This window comes from Oncorhynchus keta, unplaced genomic scaffold (assembly GCF_023373465.1).
Source record: "Oncorhynchus keta strain PuntledgeMale-10-30-2019 unplaced genomic scaffold, Oket_V2 Un_contig_2577_pilon_pilon, whole genome shotgun sequence".
Lineage (NCBI taxonomy): Eukaryota > Metazoa > Chordata > Actinopteri > Salmoniformes > Salmonidae > Oncorhynchus > Oncorhynchus keta.
In genome coordinates this window covers 99,047-115,000 of record NW_026284622.1, presented here as the reverse complement: position 1 = coordinate 115,000, position 15,954 = coordinate 99,047, and the positions used below count along the sequence as shown (strand labels likewise).

General features: G+C 48.7%; 1 protein-coding gene across 1 annotated transcript in view; it reads right to left on the bottom strand.

Annotated features, from left to right (window-relative positions):
• The window catches only part of LOC127922463 (voltage-dependent T-type calcium channel subunit alpha-1H-like), a gene marked incomplete at its 5' end in the record, with an annotated part of 133,385 nt that overhangs the window by 36,481 nt on the left and 80,950 nt on the right, over positions 1–15,954 (bottom strand). The window contains 6 exon segments of the mRNA XM_052506229.1: positions 7,032–7,225; positions 7,879–7,947; positions 12,094–12,217; positions 15,084–15,184; positions 15,604–15,760; positions 15,798–15,904. Of these exon segments, the coding sequence (XP_052362189.1) occupies positions 7,032–7,225; positions 7,879–7,947; positions 12,094–12,217; positions 15,084–15,184; positions 15,604–15,760; positions 15,798–15,904 (752 nt within the window).

Sequence of the window (15,954 nt, the reverse complement as noted above, 5' to 3'; positions counted from 1 at the left end):
AAACAGACAGCTAGGAGAGACAAGCTGACGTGACAGTAAACAGACAGCTAGGAGAGACAAGCTGACGTGACAGTAAACAGACAGCTAGGAGAGACAAGCTGACGTGACAGTAAACAGACAGCTAGGAGAGACAAGCTGACGTGACAGACAGCTAGGAGAGACAAGCTGACGTGACAGTAAACAGACAGCTAGGAGAGACAAGCTGACGTGACAGTAAACAGACAGCTAGGAGAGACAAGCTGACGTGACAGTAAACAGACAGCTAGGAGAGACAAGCTGACGTGACAGACAGCTAGGAGAGACAAGCTGACGTGACAGTAAACAGACAGCTAGGAGAGACAAGCTGACGTGACAGTAAACAGACAGCTAGGAGAGACAAGCTGACGTGACAGTAAACAGATAGCTAGGAGAGACAAGCTGACGTGACAGACAGCTAGGAGAGACAAGCTGACGTGACAGTAAACAGACAGCTAGGAGAGACAAGCTGACGTGACAGTAAACAGACAGCTAGGAGAGACAAGCTGACGTGACAGACAGCTAGGAGAGACAAGCTGACGTGACAGTAAACAGACAGCTAGGAGAGACAAGCTGACGTGACAGACAGCTAGGAGAGACAAGCTGACGTGACAGTAAACAGACAGCTAGGAGAGACAAGCTGACGTGACAGTAAACAGACAGCTAGGAGAGACAAGCTGACGTGACAGTAAACAGACAGCTAGGAGAGACAAGCTGACGTGACAGTAAACAGACAGCTAGGAGAGACAAGCTGACGTGACAAGCTGAGAGACAAGCTGACAGAAACAGCTAGGAGAGACAAGCTGACGTGACAGTAAACAGACAGCTAGGAGAGACAAGCTGACGTGACAGACAGCTAGGAGAGACAAGCTGACGTGACAGTAAACAGACAGCTAGGAGAGACAAGCTGACGTGACAGTAAACAGACAGCTAGGAGAGACAAGCTGACGTGACAGTAAACAGACAGCTAGGAGAGACAAGCTGACGTGACAGATAGCTAGGAGAGACAAGCTGACGTGACAGTAAACAGACAGCTAGGAGAGACAAGCTGACGTGACAGATAGCTAGGAGAGACAAGCTGACGTGACAGTAAACAGACAGCTAGGAGAGACAAGCTAACGTGACAGTAAACAGACAGCAGGGAGAGACAAGCTGACGTGACAGTAAACAGACAGCTAGGAGAGACAGGCTGACGTGACAGTAAACAGACAGCTAGGAGAGACAAGCTGACGTGACAGTAAACAGACAGCTAGGAGAGACAAGCTGACGTGACAGTAAACAGACAGCTAGGAGAGACAAGCTAACGTAAACAGACAGCTAGGAACAAGCTGACATGACAGACAGCTAGGAGAGACAAGCTGACGTGACAGTAAACAGACAGCTAGGAGAGACAAGCTGACGTGACAGACAGCTAGGAGAGACAAGCTGACGTGACAGTAAACAGACAGCTAGGAGAGACAAGCTGACGTGACAGTAAACAGACAGCTAGGAGAGACAAGCTGACGTGACAGTAAACAGACAGCTAGGAGAGACAAGCTGACGTGACAGTAAACAGACAGCTAGGAGAGACAAGCTGACGTGACAGTAAACAGACAGCTAGGAGAGACAAGCTGACGTGACAGTAAACAGACAGCTAGGAGAGACAAGCTGACGTGACAGTAAACAGACAGCTAGGAGAGACAAGCTGACGTGACAGTAAACAGACAGCTAGGAGAGACAAGCTGACGTGACAGACAGCTAGGAGAGACAAGCTGACGTGACAGAAACAGCTAGGAGAGACAAGCTGATGTGACAGTAAACAGACAGCTAGGAGAGACAAGCTGACGTGACAGTAAACAGACAGCTAGGAACAGCTGACGTGACAGCTAGGAGAGACAAGCTGACGTGACAGTACAGACAGCTAGGAGACAAGCTGACGTGACAGACAGCTAGGAGAGACAAGCTGACGTGACAGAAACAGCTAGGAGAGACAAGCTGACGTGACAGTAAACAGACAGCTAGGAGAGACAAGCTAACGTGACAGTAAACAGACAGCTAGGAGAGACAAGCTGACGTGACAGTAAACAGACAGCTAGGAGAGACAAGCTGACGTGACAGACAGCTAGGAGAGACAAGCTGACGTGACAGTAAACAGACAGCTAGGAGAGACAAGCTAACGTGACAGTAAACAGACAGCTAGGAGAGACAAGCTGACGTGACAGTAAACAGACAGCTAGGAGAGACAAGCTGACGTGACAGTAAACAGACAGCTAGGAGAGACAAGCTGACGTGACAGTAAACAGATAGCTTGGAGAGACAAGCTGACGTGACAGTAAACAGATAGCTAGGAGAGACAAGCTGACGTGACAGACAGCTAGGAGAGACAAGCTAACGTGACAGTAAACAGATAGCTAGGAGAGACAAGCAGACGTGACAGACAGCTAGGAGAGACAAGCTGACGTGACAGTAAACAGACAGCTAGGAGAGACAAGCTGACGTGACAGACAGCTAGGAGAGACAAGCTGACGTGACAGTAAACAGACAGCTAGGAGAGACAAGCTGACGTGACAGTAAACAGACAGCTAGGAGAGACAAGCTGACGTGACAGACAGCTAGGAGAGACAAGCTGACGTGACAGTAAACAGACAGCTAGGAGAGACAAGCTGACGTGACAGTAAACAGACAGCTAGGAGAGACAAGCTGACGTGACAGTAAACAGATAGCTAGGAGAGACAAGCTGACGTGACAGTAAACAGACAGCTAGGAGAGACAAGCTGACGTGACAGTAAACAGACAGCTAGGAGAGACAAGCTGACGTGACAGTAAACAGACAGCTAGGAGAGACAAGCTGACGTGACAGTAAACAGACAGCTAGGAGAGACAAGCTGACGTGACAGTAAACAGACAGCTAGGAGAGACAAGCTGACGTGACAGTAAACAGACAGCTAGGAGAGACAAGCTGACGTGACAGTAAACAGACAGCTAGGAGAGACAAGCTGACGTGACAGACAGCTAGGAGAGACAAGCTGACGTGACAGACAGCTAGGAGAGACAAGTTGACGTGACAGTAAACAGACAGCTAGGAGAGACAAGCTGACGTGACAGACAGCTAGGAGAGACAAGCTGACGTGACAGTAAACAGACAGCTAGGAGAGACAAGCTGACGTGACAGTAAACAGACAGCTAGGAGAGACAAGCTGACGTGACAGACAGCTAGGAGAGACAAGCTGACGTGACAGTAAACAGACAGCTAGGAGAGACAAGCTGACGTGACAGTAAACAGACAGCTAGGAGAGACAAGCTGACGTGACAGAAACAGCTAGGAGAGACAAGCTGACGTGACAGTAAACAGACAGCTAGGAGAGACAAGCTGACGTGACAGTAAACAGACAGCTAGGAGAGACAAGCTGACGTGACAGTAAACAGACAGCTAGGAGAGACAAGCTGACGTGACAGTAAACAGACAGCTAGGAGAGACAAGCTGACGTGACAGTAAACAGACAGCTAGGAGAGACAAGCTGACGTGACAGTAAACAGATAGCTAGGAGAGACAAGCTAACGTGACAGTAAACAGACAGCTAGGAGAGACAAGCTGACGTGACAGTAAACAGACAGCTAGGAGAGACAAGCTGACGTGACAGTAAACAGACAGCTAGGAGAGACAAGCTGACGTGACAGACAGCTAGGAGAGACAAGCTGACGTGACAGTAAACAGACAGCTAGGAGAGACAAGCTGACGTGACAGTAAACAGACAGCTAGGAGAGACAAGCTGACGTGACAGATAGCTAGGAGAGACAAGCTGACGTGACAGTAAACAGACAGCTAGGAGAGACAAGCAGACGTGACAGACAGCTAGGAGAGACAAGCTGACGTGACAGTAAACAGACAGCTAGGAGAGACAAGCTGACGTGACAGACAGCTAGGAGAGACAAGCTGACGTGACAGTAAACAGACAGCTAGGAGAGACAAGCAGACGTGACAGACAGCTAGGAGAGACAAGCTGACGTGACAGATAGCTAGGAGAGACAAGCTAACGTGACAGTAAACAGACAGCTAGGAGAGACAAGCTGACGTGACAGTAAACAGACAGCTAGGAGAGACAAGCTGACGTGACAGTAAACAGACAGCTAGGAGAGACAAGCTGACGTGACAGACAGCTAGGAGAGACAAGCTGACGTGACAGTAAACAGACAGCTAGGAGAGACAAGCTGACGTGACAGTAAACAGACAGCTAGGAGAGACAAGCTGACGTGACAGTAAACAGACAGCTAGGAGAGACAAGCTGACGTGACAGACAGCTAGGAGAGACAAGCTGACGTGACAGTAAACAGACAGCTAGGAGAGACAAGCTGACGTGACAGTAAACAGACAGCTAGGAGAGACAAGCTGACGTGACAGTAAACAGATAGCTAGGAGAGACAAGCTGACGTGACAGTAAACAGACAGCTAGGAGAGACAAGCTGACGTGACAGTAAACAGACAGCTAGGAGAGACAAGCTGACGTGACAGTAAACAGACAGCTAGGAGAGACAAGCTGACGTGACAGTAAACAGACAGCTAGGAGAGACAAGCTGACGTGACAGTAAACAGACAGCTAGGAGAGACAAGCTGACGTGACAGACAGCTAGGAGAGACAAGCTGACGTGACAGTAAACAGACAGCTAGGAGAGACAAGCTGACGTGACAGTAAACAGACAGCTAGGAGAGACAAGCTGACGTGACAGACAGCTAGGAGAGACAAGCTGACGTGACAGTAAACAGACAGCTAGGAGAGACAGGCTGACGTGACAGTAAACAGACAGCTAGGAGAGACAAGCTGACGTGACAGTAAACAGACAGCTAGGAGAGACAAGCTGACGTGACAGTAAACAGACAGCTAGGAGAGACAAGCTGACGTGACAGTAAACAGACAGCTAGGAGAGACAAGCTGACGTGACAGTAAACAGACAGCTAGGAGAGACAAGCTGACGTGACAGTAAACAGACAGCTAGGAGAGACAAGCTGACGTGACAGTAAACAGACAGCTAGGAGAGACAAGCTGACGTGACAGACAGCTAGGAGAGACAAGCTGACGTGACAGTAAACAGACAGCTAGGAGAGACAAGCTGACGTGACAGTAAACAGACAGCTAGGAGAGACAAGCTGACGTGACAGTAAACAGACAGCTAGGAGAGACAAGCTGACGTGACAGTAAACAGACAGCTAGGAGAGACAAGCTGACGTGACAGACAGCTAGGAGAGACAAGCTGACGTGACAGTAAACAGACAGCTAGGAGAGACAAGCTGACGTGACAGTAAACAGATAGCTAGGAGAGACAAGCTGACGTGACAGTAAACAGACAGCTAGGAGAGACAAGCTGACGTGACAGTAAACAGATAGCTAGGAGAGACAAGCTGACGTGACAGACAGCTAGGAGAGACAAGCTGACGTGACAGTAAACAGACAGCTAGGAGAGACAAGCTGACGTGACAGTAAACAGACAGCTAGGAGAGACAAGCTGACGTGACAGTAAACAGACAGCTAGGAGAGACAAGCTGACGTGACAGTAAACAGACAGCTAGGAGAGACAAGCTGACGTGACAGTAAACAGACAGCTAGGAGAGACAAGCTGACGTGACAGTAAACAGACAGCTAGGAGAGACAAGCTGACGTGACAGTAAACAGACAGCTAGGAGAGACAAGCTGACGTGACAGTAAACAGACAGCAGGGAGAGACAAGCTGACGTGACAGTAAACAGACAGCTAGGAGAGACAAGCTGACGTGACAGACAGCTAGGAGAGACAAGCTGACGTGACAGTAAACAGACAGCTAGGAGAGACAAGCTAACGTGACAGTAAACAGACAGCTAGGAGAGACAAGCTAACGTGACAGTAAACAGACAGCTAGGAGAGACAAGCTAACGTGACAGTAAACAGACAGCTAGGAGAGACAAGCTGACGTGACAGACAGCTAGGAGAGACAAGCTGACGTGACAGTAAACAGACAGCTAGGAGAGACAGGCTGACGTGACAGTAAACAGACAGCTAGGAGAGACAGGCTGACGTGACAGTAAACAGACAGCTAGGAGAGACAAGCTGACGTGACAGTAAACAGACGGCTAGGAGAGACAAGCTAACGTGACAGTAAACAGACAGCAGGGAGAGACAAGCTGACGTGACAGTAAACAGACAGCTAGGAGAGACAAGCTAACGTGACAGTAAACAGACAGCTAGGAGAGACAAGCTGACGTGACAGTAAACAGACAGCAGGGAGAGACAAGCTGACGTGACAGTAAACAGATAGCTAGGAGAGACAAGCTGACGTGACAGTAAACAGATAGCTAGGAGAGACAAGCTGACGTGACAGACAGCTAGGAGAGACAAGCTGACGTGACAGACAGCTAGGAGAGACAAGCTGACGTGACAGTAAACAGACAGCTAGGAGAGACAAGCTGACGTGACAGTAAACAGACAGCTAGGAGAGACAAGCTGACGTGACAGTAAACAGACAGCTAGGAGAGACAAGCTGACGTGACAGTAAACAGACAGCTAGGAGAGACAAGCTGACGTGACAGTAAACAGACAGCTAGGAGAGACAAGCTGACGTGACAGTAAACAGACAGCTAGGAGAGACAAGCTGACGTGACAGTAAACAGACAGCTAGGAGAGACAAGCTGACGTGACAGTAAACAGACAGCTAGGAGAGACAAGCTGACGTGACAGTAAACAGACAGCTAGGAGAGACAAGCTGACGTGACAGTAAACAGACAGCTAGGAGAGACAAGCTGACGTGACAGTAAACAGACAGCTAGGAGAGACAAGCTGACGTGACAGTAAACAGACAGCTAGGAGAGACAAGCTGACGTGACAGTAAACAGACAGCTAGGAGAGACAAGCTGACGTGACAGTAAACAGACAGCTAGGGAGAGACAAGCTGACGTGACAGTAAACAGACAGCTAGGAGAGACAAGTCCCACTAGTATCGAAGGCAGAAAGACAAGGATGTTATTAATTAGTTAAATTGTTTTCACAAGGTACAGTACAAACACACGTTACATCACACACCTGAGGGGTCGAAGGGTACGCAGGAGTCGCAGCACTCTGAGGATTCCTAGGATACGGTTACCGCCGGCGGATGCTATGGAAACCAGAATGTCCAGCAGAGATACAAACACCAACAGTCCATCCAGAACATTCCAGCTGCTCTTCAGATAGACTGCTTCCCCTGAGTACAGACCCTGGGCTACCACCTATACACACAGACACACACACAGACACACACACACACACACACACACACACACACACACACACACACACACAGACACACACACACAGACACACACACACACACACACACACACACAGACACAGACACAGACACAGACACAGACACACACACACACACACACACACACACACACACACACACACACACACACAGACACAGACACAGACACAGACACAGACACAGACACAGACACACACACAGACACAGACACACACACACACACACACACACACACACACACACACAAATGTGTTACAACACAACAGAAATACACACACACACACACCTTAACTAAATGTGTTACCTTAACTAAATGTGTTACCTTACCTTAACTAAATGTGTTACCTTACCTAAATGACTAAATGTGTTACCTTAACTAAATGTGTTACCTTAACTAAATGTGTTACCTTACCTTAACTAAATGTGTTACCTTAACTAAATGTGTTACCTTAACTAAATGTGTTACCTTAACTAAATGTGTTACCTTAACTAAATGTGTTACCTTACCTTAACTAAATGTGTTACCTTAACTAAATGTGTTACCTTAACTAAATGTGTTACCTTACCTAAATGTGTTACCTTAACTAAATGTGTTACCTTAACTAAACTAACCTTAACGGTCATCTCTGCTATGAAGATCACAGTGAAGATATGGTTGGACACACTGAGGAACACTCTCTCCTGAAAACACAACACACACACACAGGGTTAGACTATTAAGCTTCCTGTGAAAACACAACACACAGATTGTCTTACTATACTGTGTGTCTGTATGTCTGGTCTCTCCAGAGTGATGGTCTTACTGTACTGTGTGTCTGTATGTCTGGTCTCTCCAGAGTGATGGTCTTACTCTACTGTGTGTCTGTGTGTCTGGTCTCTCAGAGTGATGGTCATACTGTACTGTGTGTCTGTGTGTCTGGTCTCTCCAGAGTGATGGTCTGACTGTACTGTGTGTCTGGTCTCTCAGAGTGATGGTCTTACTCTACTGTGTGTCTGTGTGTCTGGTCTCTCCAGAGTGATGGTCTTACTGTACTGTAACTGGTCTCTCAGAGTGATGGTCTGACTGTACTGTGTGTCTGTGTGTCTGGTCTCTCCAGAGTGATGGTCTTACTGTACTGTGTGTCTGGTCTCTCCAGAGTGATGGTCTTACTGTACTGTGTGTCTGTATGTCTGGTCTCTCCAGAGTGATGGTCTTACTGTACTGTGTGTCTGTGTCTGGTCTCTCCAGAGTGATGGTCTGACTGTACTGTGTCTGGTCTCTCCAGAGTGATGGTCTTACTGTACTGTGTGTCTGTGTGTCTGGTCTCTCCAGAGTGATGGTCTGACTGTACTGTGTGTCTGGTCTCTCCAGAGTGATGGTCTGACTGTACTGTGTGTCTGTGTGTCTGGTCTCTCCAGAGTGATGGTCTTACTGTACTGTGTGTCTGTATGTCTGGTCTCTCCAGAGTGATGGTCTTACTGTACTGTATGTCTGGTCTCTCCAGAGCGATGGTCTTACTGTACTGTGTGTCTGTATGTCTGGTCTCTCCAGAGTGATGGTCTTACTGTACTGTGTGTCTGGTCTCTCCAGAGTGATGGTCTGACTGTACTGTGTGTCTGGTCTCTCCAGAGTGATGGTCTGACTGTACTGTGTGTCTGGTCTCTCCAGAGTGATGGTCTGACTGTACTGTGTGTCTGGACTCTCCAGAGTGATGGTCTGACTGTACTGTGTGTCTGGTCTCTCCAGAGTGATGGTCTTACTGTACTGTATGTCTGGTCTCTCCAGAGTGATGGTCTGACTGTACTGTGTGTCTGTGTGTCTGGTCTCTCCAGAGTGATGGTCTTACTGTACTGTGTGTCTGGTCTCTCCAGAGTGATGGTCTTACTGTACTGTGTGTCTGTGTGTCTGGTCTCTCCAGAGTGATGGTCTTACTCTACTGTGTGTCTGTGTGTCTGGTCTCTCCAGAGTGATGGTCATACTGTACTGTGTGTCTGTGTGTCTGGTCTCTCCAGAGTGATGGTCTGACTGTACTGTGTGTCTGGTCTCTCCAGAGTGATGGTCTTACTCTACTGTGTGTCTGTGTGTCTGGTCTCTCCAGAGTGATGGTCATACTGTACTATATGTCTGTGTGTCTGGTCTCTCCAGAGAGATGGTCTTACTGTACTATATGTCTGTGTGTCTGGTCTCTCCAGAGAGATGGTCTTACTGTACTGTATGTCTGGTCTCTCCAGAGTGATGGTCTTACTGTACTGTGTGTCTGTGTGTCTGGTCTCTCCAGAGTGATGGTCTTACTGTACTGTGTGTCTGTGTGTCTGGTCTCTCCAGAGTGATGGTCTTACTGTACTGTGTGTCTGTCTGTCTGGTCTCTCCAGAGTGATGGTCTTACTGTACTGTGTGTCTGGTCTCTCCAGAGTGATGGTCTTACTGTACTGTGTGTCTGTGTGTCTGGTCTCTCCAGAGTGATGGTCATACTGTACTATATGTCTGTATGTCTGGTCTCTCCAGAGTGATTGTCTTACTGTACTGTGTGTCTGGTCTCTCCAGAGTGATGGTCTTACTGTACTGTGTGTCTGTGTGTCTGGTGTCTCCAGAGTGATGGTCTTACTGTACTGTGTGTCTGGTCTCTCCAGAGTGATGGTCTTACTGTACTGTGTGTCTGGTCTCTCCAGAGTGATGGTCTTACTGTACTGTGTGTCTGGTCTCTCCAGAGTGATGGTCTTACTGTACTGTGTGTCTGTATGTCTGTTCTCTCCAGAGTGATGGTCATACTGTACTATGTGTCTGTATGTCTGGTCTCTCCAGAGTGATGGTCTTACTGTACTGTGTGTCTGTGTGTCTGGTCTCTCCAGAGTGATGGTCATACTGTACTATATGTCTGTATGTCTGGTCTCTCCAGAGTGATTGTCTTACTGTACTGTGTGTCTGGTCTCTCCAGAGTGATGGTCTGACTGTACTGTGTGTCTGGTCTCTCCAGAGTGATGGTCTTACTGTACTGTGTGTCTGGTCTCTCCAGAGTGATGGTCTTACTGTACCGTGTGTCTGGTCTCTCCAGAGTGATGGTCTTACTGTACTGTGTGTCTGGTCTCTCCAGAGTGATGGTCTTACTGTACTGTGTGTCTGTGTGTCTGGTCTCTCCAGAGTGATGGTCATACTGTACTATATGTCTGTATGTCTGGTCTCTCCAGAGTGATGGTCTTACTGTACTGTGTGTCTGTGTGTCTGGTCTCTCCAGAGTGATGGTCTTACTGTACTGTGTGTCTGGTCTCTCCAGAGTGATGGTCTTACTGTACTGTGTGTCTGGTCTCTCCAGAGTGATGGTCTTACTGTACTGTGTGTCTGTGTGTCTGGTCTCTCCAGACTGATGGTCTTACTGTACTGTGTGTCTGATCTCTCCAGAGTGATGGTCTTACTGTACTGTGTGTCTGTATGTCTGGTCTCTCCAGAGCGATGGTCTTACTGTACTGTGTGTCTGTATGTCTGGTCTCTCCAGAGTGATGGTCTTACTGTACTGTGTGTCTGTATGTCTGGTCTCTCCAGAGTGATGGTCTTACTGTACTGTGTGTCTGGTCTCTCCAGAGTGATGGTCTTACTGTACTGTGTGTCTGTGTGTCTGGTCTCTCCAGAGTGATGGTCATACTGTACTATGTGTCTTAATGTCTGGTCTCTCCAGAGTGATGGTCTTACTGTACTGTGTGTCTGGTCTCTGGTCTCTCCAGAGTGATGGTCTTACTGTACTGTGTGTCTGGTCTCTCCAGAGTGATGGTCTTACTGTACTGTGTGTCTGTATGTCTGGTCTCTCCAGAGCGATGGTCTTACTGTACTGTGTGTCTGTATGTCTGGTCTCTCCAGAGTGATGGTCTGACTGTACTGTGTGTCTGGTCTCTCCAGAGTGATGGTCTTACTGTACTGTGTGTCTGTGTGTCTGGTCTCTCCAGAGTGATGGTCATACTGTACTATGTGTCTGTATGTCTGGTCTCTCCAGAGTGATGGTCTTACTGTACTGTGTGTCTGTGTGTCTGGTCTCTCCAGAGTGATGGTCTTACTGTACTGTGTTTCTGTCTGTCTGGTCTCTCCAGAGTGATGGTCTTACTGTACTGTGTGTCTGTGTGTCTGGTCTCTCCAGAGCGATGGTCTTACTGTACTGTGTGTCTGTATGTCTGGTCTCTCCAGAGTGATGGTCTGACTGTACTGTGTGTCTGGTCTCTCCAGAGTGATGGTCTTACTGTACTGTGTGTCTGTGTGTCTGGTCTCTCCAGAGTGATGGTCATACTGTACTATGTGTCTGTATGTCTGGTCTCTCCAGAGTGATGGTCTTACTGTACTGTGTGTCTGGTCTCTGGTCTCTCCAGAGTGATGGTCTTACTGTACTGTGTGTCTGGTCTCTCCAGAGTGATGGTCTTACTGTACTGTGTGTCTGTGTGTCTGGTCTCTCCAGAGTGATGGTCTTACTGTACTGTGTGTCTGTGTGTCTGGTCTCTCCAGAGTGATGATCTTACTGTACTGTGTGTCTGTGTGTCTGGTCTCTCCAGAGTGATGGTCTTACTGTACTGTGTGTCTGTATGTCTGGTCTCTCCAGAGCGATGGTCTTACTGTACTGTGTGTCTGGTCTCTCCAGAGTGATGGTCTTACTGTACTGTGTGTCTGTATGTCTGGTCTCTCCAGAGTGATGGTCTTACTGTACTGTGTGTCTGTATGTCTGGTCTCTCCAGAGCGATGGTCTTACTGAACTGTGTGTCTGGTCTCTCCAGAGTGATGGTCTTACTGTACTGTGTGTCTGGTCTCTGGTCTCTCCAGAGTGATGGTCTTACTGTACTGTGTGTCTGGTCTCTCCAGAGTGATGGTCTTACTGTACTGTGTGTCTGTATGTCTGGTCTCTCCAGAGCGATGGTGATGCAGTTGAGGAAGATGAAAAGGAGGATTATGTGATCAAACATCTTGTGAGTTATCACTCTCTGACACCACTGACGAAACCTGGGGAGGAAGGAGAGAGAGAAAGGGGGAGAGTGAGAGAGACAGGGAGAGAGAGAGAGAGAGAGAGACAGGGAGACAGAGAGAGAGAGAGAGAGAGAGAGAGAGAGAGAGAGAGAGAGAGAGATACAGAGAGTGAGAAGACAGAGAGAGAGAGAGAGAGAGATACAGAGAGAGAGAAGAGAGAGAGAGAGAGAGAGAGAGAGAGATAGAGAGAGAGAGAGAGAGAGAGAGAGATACAGAGAGTGAGAAGACAGAGAGAGAGAGAGAGAGAGATACAGAGAGTGAGAAGACAGAGAGAGGGATAGGGAGAGAGAGAGAGAGAGAGAGAGAGAGAGAGAGAGAGAGAGAGAGAGAGAGAGAGAGAGGGGAGAGAGAGAGAGAGAGAGGGGGAGAGAGAGAGACAGAGACAGAGTGAGCGAGAGCGAGAGATGTATTATTAGATGTATTTGACACAGACAATACACATCAATACATTTTCCATAAATGTGCCAGATTCAGCAGCTAGCTTGTATTCATATGAGATGGTACTTTATCCTTGGAGCCTATAGCCCAGTCCAGTCTGGTCTAGTCTAGTCCTGTCCTGTCTAGTCTAGTCCGGTCCAGTCTAGTCCTGTCTAGCCCAGTCCAGTCTTGTCTAGTCTAGTCCGGTCCTGTCTAGTCTAGTCCGGTCTAGCCCAGTCCAGTCTGGTCTAGTCTAGTCCTGTCTAGCCCAGTCCAGTTTAGTCTAGCCCAGTCCAGTCTGGTCTAGTCTAGTCCTGTCTAGCCCAGTCCAGTCTGGTCTAGTCTAGTCCTGTCTAGCCCAGTCCAGTCTGGTCTGGTCTAGTCCGGTATAGCCCAGTCCAGTTTAGTCTAGTCCAGTCTAGTCCGGTCGAGTCTAGTCTCATCCAAACCAGTCCAGTCTATTCTAAATCAGACCAGTCTGGTCCAGTCTAGCCCAGTCCAGTCTAGTCCAGTCCAGTGTAGTCCCATCCAGTCTGGTCCAGTCCAGTCTAGTCCAGTCTAGTCTAAACCAGTCCAGTCTATTCTAAATCAGACCAGTCTGGTCCAGTCTAGCCCAGTCCAGTCTAGTCCAGTCCAGTGTAGTCCCATCCAGTCTGGTCCAGTCCAGTCTAGTCCTGTCTAGTCTAAACCAGTCCAGTCTATTCTAAATCAGACCAGTCTGGTCCAGTCTAGTCCAGGCCAGTCTAGTCCCGTCCAGTCTAGTCCAGTCCAGTCTAAACCAGTCTAGTCTAAACCAGTCCAGTCTATTCTAAATCAGACCAGTCTGGTCCAGTCTAGTCCAGTCCAGTCTAGTCCAGTCCAGTCTAGTCTAGTCCAGTCCAGTCTAGTCCCGTCCAGTCTAGTCTAGTCCAGTCCAGTCTAAACCAGTCTAGTCTAAACCAGTCTAGTCTATTCTAAATCAGACCAGTCTGGTCCAGTCTAGTCCAGTCCAGTCTAGTCCAGTCCAGTGTAGTCCCATCCAGTCTAGTCCCATCCAGTCTAGTCCAGTCTATTCTAAATCAGACAAGTCTGGTCCAGTCTAGTCCAGTCCAGTCTAGTCCCGACCAGTCTAGTCCAGTCTAGTCTAAACCAGTCCAGTCTAGTCCCGACCAGTCTGGTCCAGTCTAGTCCAGTCCAGTCTAGTCCAGTCCAGTCTAGTCCAGTCCAGTCTAGTCCCGTCCAGTCTAGTCCAGTCCAGTCTTGTCCCGTCCAGTCTAGTCCAGTCTAGTCTAAACCAGTCCAGTCTAGTCCCGACCAGTCTGGTCCAGTCTAGTCCAGTCTAGTCTAAACCAGTCTAGTCCAGTCCAGTCTAGTCTAAACCAGTCCAGTCTATTCTAAATCAGACCAGTCTGGTCCAGTCTAGTCCAGTCCAGTCTCGTCCAGTCTCGTCCAGTCTAGTCCCGTCCAGTCTAGTCCCGTCCAGTCTAGTCCAGTCTAGTCCCGTCCAGTCCAGTCTAGTCCAGTCTAGTCTCGTCCAGTCTAGTCCAGTCCAGTCTAGTCCAGTCCAGTCTAGTCCAGTCCAGTCCAGTCTAGTCCAGTCCAGTCTAGTCCAGTCTAGTCCTGTCCAGTGTAGTCCCATCCAGTCTAGTCTGGTCCCATCCAGTCTAGTCCCATCCAGTGTAGTCCCATCCAGTCTAGTCTGGTCAAGTCCATAATAATACTATTATTATATATATTGGATGAAGCTGGTATTGAAAAATAACATGTATATATGAAACACAAAAAACACAAATGAAAGTGCGTGGTGCATGAATGTGTGTGTGTGTGTGTGTGTGTGTGTGTGTGTGTGTGTGTGTGTGTGTGTGTGTGTGTGTGTGTGTGTGTGTGTGTTTGACCCTGTGTGTGTGTGTGTTTGACCCTGTGTGTGTGTGTGTTTGACCCTGTGTGTGTGTGTGTGTGTTTGACCCTGTGTGTGTGTGTGTGTGTTGTGTGTGTGTGTGTGTGACCCTGTGTGTGTGTGTGTGTGTGTGTGTGTGTGTGTGTGTGTGTGTGTGTGTGTGTGTGTGTGTGTGCGTGTGTGTGTGTGTGTGACTGACCCTGTGTGTGTGTGTGTGTTGACCCTGTGTGTGTGTGTGTGTGTGTGTGTGTGTGTGTGTGTGTGTGTGTGTGTGTGTGTGTGTGTGTGTGTGTGTGTGTGTGTGTGATTGACCCTGTGTGTGTGTGTGTGTGTGTGTGTGTGTGTGTGTGTGTGTGTGTGTGTGTGTGTGTGTGTGTGTGTGTGTGTGTGTGTGTGTGTGTGTGTGTGTGTGTGTGTGTGTGTGTGTACCCTGTGTGTGTGTGTGTTGTGACCCTGTGTGTGTGTGTGTGTGTGTGTGTGTGTGTGTGTGTGTGTGTGTGTGTGTGTGTGTGTGTGTGTGTGTGTTTGACCCTGTGTGTGTGTCCTGACCTGTTACATGGGGAGAACAGGTAGAGAGCCCAGTCCTCATGATCTCTACACCACTGGGGCTTATAGGGCTCCAGGACCAGCTTCACCCGCAAACACACACTCTGAAACACACACACACACACACACAGGGTCAATCACACACACACACACACACACAAACACACACAAAGACACACACACACAAAGACACACACACAGCGTCAGACACACACAGTCAATACACACATAATGTATATCTAAACACACTGTCCAGAGGGACACACACACACACACACACACACACACACACACACACACACACACACACACACACACACACACACACACACACACACACACACACACACACACACACACACACACACACACACACACACACACACACACACACAGCGTCACACACACACAGTCAATACACACATAATGTATATCTACAGACACTGTCCAGAGGGATACACTAGCACACACACACACACACACACACACACACACACACACACACACACACACACAGACTCACCTCCTCAGCGTCCTCCTCCTCCTCCTCGTGGTCGCTATAGTAACGTAGGGTCCCGGCGTCAGGGAGGTGAAGGGCCTTCCCGTTACAGCCAGGTGGGCGGAGCATCGGCACGGTCAGATACTCTGATTGGTCCAGGAGGTCGAAAGACTCCTCCCTGCTCCACCCCAGCTGGGATTGGACCATTCTGACCCCGCCCTTCTGACAGCAGAGAATCTCTCTCACTAGATTGGCTCCTCCGCTGCTGTAGGCTGGGACCTCGGCCAATAGAAGACCAGCTGGCGCGCCGGCTGTCCCATGGAGACTGACCAATCACAGCACAGCATAGAGAGACGTTAGGATGTGTGTGTGTGT